Source organism: Engystomops pustulosus, chromosome 3 (assembly GCF_040894005.1).
Source record: "Engystomops pustulosus chromosome 3, aEngPut4.maternal, whole genome shotgun sequence".
Classification (NCBI taxonomy): Eukaryota; Metazoa; Chordata; class Amphibia; order Anura; family Leptodactylidae; genus Engystomops; species Engystomops pustulosus.
This window is the reverse complement of record NC_092413.1, coordinates 94,423,458-94,429,144: the sequence shown is the minus strand read 5'-3', so window position 1 is coordinate 94,429,144 and position 5,687 is coordinate 94,423,458. Positions and strand designations below refer to the sequence as shown.

Here is a 5,687-nt window from a genome sequence, read left to right as displayed (position 1 = left end):
ATATCATGTTTTATTGCTGAGATAAATAAGTCATGTATATGTTTATGGTTATTTATTTATAATATACATATATTTGCTGTATCACAGCTTATATATCCCCCGCAGTGCAGGGGCTGGCTTGTTATTTTTGCACTAGTCACCATGTAATTAGGTTACATGTCCTCTGACCTCAGTCATCTACGATGCGCTGGGGGTTACCTTACAGAGTAGTTCAGATGAGGGCATTTTGTAAATTGTTCATCCGAAATTTCTTCATCCAAAAGTTGCAAAGATACATTCAACATTTCATATCTATCTCAGATATAGTAAATTACTTCTCTAATAAACAGTTTTACAGAAACCTGCACTGGATACTCTCTAGGTTTATACAAATGTATGGTTTATATAAAAAATATTTACTATAGGGTAAATCATTTTATTAATACAGTAACAAATAATTGAGTCCCATTAATGTAGAAATTCCATGAGTTTGTTAAGATAGTGATGAGCAGTGGGAGGAATACGTGGGCTGGCAGGAGAAGAAGAGAAGACCATGTCCTCCTCCTCCCTGGTATCATTAGGCCCGCCCTCCATCCCATAAATAAATGACTACTGTCCACACCAAATTCCACTGCTCTCCTCCTAAGACAAACACTGAAACAGGCGTGTCCCCTGCAGGCTGCTAATCAGAGACATCCCCTCCATATTATCCTACATCCATTCACACCTGGACCATAGGAGGAAGTAGGGAAGGAAGGAAGAAGGGACAGCAATGTCTACTGGCTCTCTGAGTGATGTGGAGGACTTCCACGAGGTGGAAATGTTGGGCTGTGATGCCATGAAACTGGATTCTAGTAAGGACTTTGGAATCTCAAATGACAGCAATGAGGAAAGTTCTAATTGTGACAATGGTTCTCCTAAGAAAGGCAGAGGAACAACTGCAGGGAAGAGAAGAAAAACACCACGAAAGAAAAGTCCTCTGACAGGAGTGAATCATGAAGGGAAGCAGGTCCAGAGGAATGCAGCTAATGCAAGGGAAAGGGCCAGGATGAGGGTGCTCAGCAAAGCTTTTTCCAGGCTCAAGACCACCTTACCCTGGGTACCACCAGACACTAAACTTTCTAAGCTAGATACCCTGAGGCTGGCATCAAGCTACATAGCTCATCTGAGGCAGATCTTAGCCAATGACAAATATGAGAATGGTTACATTCATCCTGTGAATCTGGTAAGTAAAGTTGTGCCAAAGGGAGAATTTTTTGATCGATCTATCTATCTATCTATCTATCTATCTATTATCAAATTATCCTCTAGCATCGTTATCATCTTTAATCCATCTACTGGATATATATCTAATATCTTTCTACCTATAAGATGTATTGAAGCTGTTTGCAGTTGCAAGAAACCTCTACTGTACAGTAGGTTTTAGCTTTCGGGGTTACTACATTACCACCTACTGCTAACTGCAGTCTATTCATAATTTAGCCTTATCTCCCCTAGCTGTAAATCATGGAGCTGTGGGGATTTTATTTTTCTTGAAGGCAGGAATGTTTTTTATCAGCATTTCATGAACCTGACTATTTTTATGGTAGGAAAAAAACACCTACAGAACACAATGTTTATGAAAAAGAAACTGCTGGAAAAGCTGACAGGACTGACAGAGATAAGGAAAAAAGGGTTAACAGGGAAAAATATCCGAACTCAATATCAGCAGACACAGGAAACATATACTATTATCTGATCACTTTAATTACAGAAATCTCCATTATTATTAGCAGTAATACTGATCTTTTTTACAATATGCATTTCTAAATATATATACATATATATATTGCTATTATTAATAGACGTAGTGGTAGTAGTATGATTATCCTATTTATCAACATGATTACTACTACATCCAGTTTTGTTCTGTTACTGTAGTAGCTATTTCTGTGATCCTAAATTTTTTTTTTTTTGCTATTTTTATAAGTAGTGATAGCAGTTGTAGTAGATGTCCAGATGTCCTAACAGGAGTAATGCATGAATTTACTTATTGCTACTATCACTACTTGTTTTTAGTAACTATATTAGTAAATGTGCATTATTGTTTTTGATATATTATTAGGAGCAGAGAATGATTAAGAGTGATCGTTATCGTATTGTTGTGGTATGCTCATTGCCAAGAGAGCAAAGAATTTAGCAAAGAGAAAACACAAAATGATAGCCTAATACTTTACAAGGAATCATAAAATGATAACCATAAATTAAATCTTTGATATTGTATAGTATCTATTGGTGGAAACAAAGAGAAACAATAACTAATAAGAAACTAACGACTTCCTCATTGAATATAAAGATTATGACGTGAGAGATTATCTGTGACAGATTATCTCCTTCCCACCCAGCCTACAGTTTCTGAAGTTCATAACGGGATTACTCTAGAGAAGTTTGTAAACCTGATGATATTCTGTGTATTGATTTTGGGTATTCTCTTTCCTGACAGACTTGGCCCTTTATGGTAGCTGGAAAACCTGAAAATGACCTTAAGGAGGTGGTGGGTACAAGTCGCCTGTGTGGCCCCACGGCATCATGACCCTACTGATGGCCCTGTGGATGGATATACTCGCTGCAAAGGGACATCTCATTTTAAGCAAACAAGAATTTAAGGAGACCAAATGTACATAATCCTTTTTTTAAGAAAAGACCCTCTTTATATTTAACTTGATGGCCTTGTACATTTCATGTTGCCCAGAGCATGGCTGGTCCAAGAGCTCTCACAGCATTTTGTGTTATTTTGTACAATATGTTTATATATGGCAAACCTTTAGGATGGGCTTTGGAAGTCCTGCCTGGGGTTTAATTCAATTTCAGATATACAGATTTATATTACAAATTTATATATATTTTTTTGTTTCTTTAAAAAAAAGATTAGATATTTCTGCGAATAAATTCTTCTTTATATAAGAAATGCACGTTGTATTACTTTAAATGACAATAGACAGACATACAGAGAAATAGAAGGATAGATGAAAGATTGATATAAGGCAGATAGATATATAATAAATATGTACATAGATAGAAACTGCTCATATATAAATGAAGTATGCATGAAAAATATTTAAAATCGATAAATATACATTTGATAGATAAATATATTGCTGATATATAAATTTAATATATATTATAGAAAAAGTCATATGATGAGAAATAAATATTAGATTAAAATACAGATGATAGATAAAGAGATATATTAAACAGAAAAGTTAAATATACACATTCTAAAGAGATAGATAAAAAATAGATATTATAGATTAGATATGATATACATGTATTTTGTTAAATATTCAGATGTGCAAAAGATATAAGACAAAGAGATAGATAGATAGATAGATAGATAGATAGATGTCCAATCTTTATACAGAAAAGAGAAATGTGTTGTATTTTGAAATCCCGATTTTTGAAAGAGAGAAGTAGAATTAAGATCTCTTTACACTGAATCCTTTGAGCTGAAGGATTTTTTCCAAGACAAATAGACAGAGAGATAGAGAAGAGAGATTCCAGATAGATAAAAAGTCCAAGAGTAAAATGTGTAATAACTTGAACAGCTGGATTAAGAGACAGACAAAGCAGACACAACGTGAGTAAACACCTAATAATATAAATCGGATATCTGGATATTATACAGTGGGTTTGATGATCTGTAGACAAAAATGCTTCATTTTGGGGAGGGTGATGAGAATCATGCCACAAGTAATAGTAATCGTAGATACAGTAAAAATATTAAGTAACAAAATTGGTAAAATAATATACCTGCTATCTCTTTATTATATAGTTCTTCACTATTAATAATTAGAAGAATAACAAATTACTGTTAATAATATGCAATCACACGATGCTAGTAATAATCCAATTGGTAATCAGCAATAATAACAGGAACTACCTATTACTACTACTACAACTAATAATAATAACAATAATTCTGTTTTTATAAACTACTAATCATATTTCTATCAATATTAATATTACTGTTGACTACATTAAAGGTCACCAGGGTAAATGAAGGCTATATAAGAGTCACAGGAGTCTGTAGGTTTGATGGAGACCCTTGTGGGGTCTCAGGTGTCCTGCCTTCTTGTATGGATGATCCTCTGGTGCTCTTTATCTGCAGGAGGCAGGATGAGGCCACCTACAGCTGTGGCCCTGGTTTATCTCACTATTTATTATTATAAGGGGTCACTGGGCTCTGCAGATTCTCCACAGCTCTGCTGCTGTCACTTGCCAGATCCGACGGCGAGGAGAGGGTTAAGTGGTGTAATATAGAGCCGGGTGGCACGGGTTTATGGGGGATTGCCTTCACATAAACAGAGCCGAGCAGACTGCAGGGATAGAGATTTTGAGGGCCGCGCCTATTAAGGAGCACATCTCCCAGGATGTAGGGGACTACAAGTCCCAGCAGGAGCCGCCTCTCCACATTGTGGGACTTATCTTCCTCCATTCACAAAGCTGTGCATAAGCCGGGTCATATACAACAAAGCAACCAATCACATGCTCGGGAACATGGACTCTGATGGCTGTACCTCGCCATCTTGTTTCTCTGATGAGGGCAGACTTGGTTTCACCACCAATGGAAATATTTGTGGTCTTTTTGTTTTTGTAACTTGTCCCTTAACTAAAACTAAAGGGAAGCCTCCATGCTAGCTTATGGGTGACAATAATGACAAAAGCAGCAGATAATAGCTCACAACCAGTAATACCACATCTATTTTTTTTATACATTTATAATATATGATGCTATAATGCACATTATAGCTCTTGTAAAGTGACACTAAAGATAAATGTGGAAAAATTGGGCCACATATTAAGACTAAGTTCACACTACTGTTCAAACCTCCTAATAACTGAGGTTTAACATATCAATTAAAAATCCTAATGACATCAATGTAAATTTTATGTCATCCCTTATGTTCAGTTAGGTAGGTATCCAGTATGCATGAGTTTTTTTTTTCGTAAAAAAATTACAGTGGTTGCAGTACTTTTTCAAAAAATTGCATGCATAACGGATACCTGCCTAACTGACCATAACGAATGACATAAAATTTATATTGATGTCAATGGGATTTTTAACTGATACATTAAACTTCTGTTCTTTATTTTTTTTTAACAGAGGTATAAAAAAGAAGTTTTAGTGATAGTGTGAACTTAGCCTTATAAATACAGTGTCTGTCTCCATAGTCAGTCACAGAATTTCCCTGATTTCTCCTCACTTGTTTTCTAGGTCACATAGTTCCCTGTGGCTTCAAACAACTGCCTTATTTTCTACCTATTTTACAATCCTATTATGCTCAAAGGATTCTAATTGTCTGTTAACCCCTTAAGGACGGAGGGTTTTTCGCCTCATTTCTCGCTCTCCAACTTCAAAAATCCCTAACTTTTTCATTTTTCCGTGTACAGACCTGTGTGAGGGCTTATTTTGTGCGTAACGAATTTTACTTTCCCGCAATGTTATTTATTTTAACATGCCGTGTACTGCGAAGCTGAAAAAAAATTCCAAATGTGGAAAAATTGAAAAAAAACCGCACGTGCGTCACGTTCTTGTGGGCTCAGTTTTTACGACTTTCACTCTTCGCTCCAAATAACATGCCTACTTTATTCTTTGGTTCGGTGCGATCGCGGTGATACCAAATTTATACAGGTTTTATTGTGTTTTAATACATTTTCAAAAATTAAAC

General features: G+C 35.6%; 1 protein-coding gene across 1 annotated transcript; it reads left to right on the top strand.

Moving 5' to 3' along the window:
• Window positions 1-617: 617 nt before the first annotated feature.
• On the top strand, window positions 618-2,836 carry TCF21 (transcription factor 21). The gene is made up of 2 exons (XM_072139526.1): window positions 618-1,204; window positions 2,462-2,836. The coding sequence occupies exons 1-2, from the start codon at window positions 752-754 to the stop codon at window positions 2,549-2,551; spliced, it is 543 nt and encodes a 180-aa protein (XP_071995627.1). The 5' UTR covers window positions 618-751; the 3' UTR covers window positions 2,552-2,836.
• Window positions 2,837-5,687: the final 2,851 nt, after the last annotated feature.

What these genes read in the sequence shown, in the direction of transcription:
- TCF21 (XM_072139526.1), top strand. Translation starts at nt 752, where the DNA reads ATGTCTACTGGCTCTCTGAGTGATGTGGAGGACTTCCACGAGGTGGAA. An exon ending in ACATTCATCCTGTGAATCTG is followed by an intron (nt 1,205 to 2,461) that starts GTAAGTAAAGTT and finishes CTTTCCTGACAG; the next exon opens with ACTTGGCCCTTTATGGTAGC.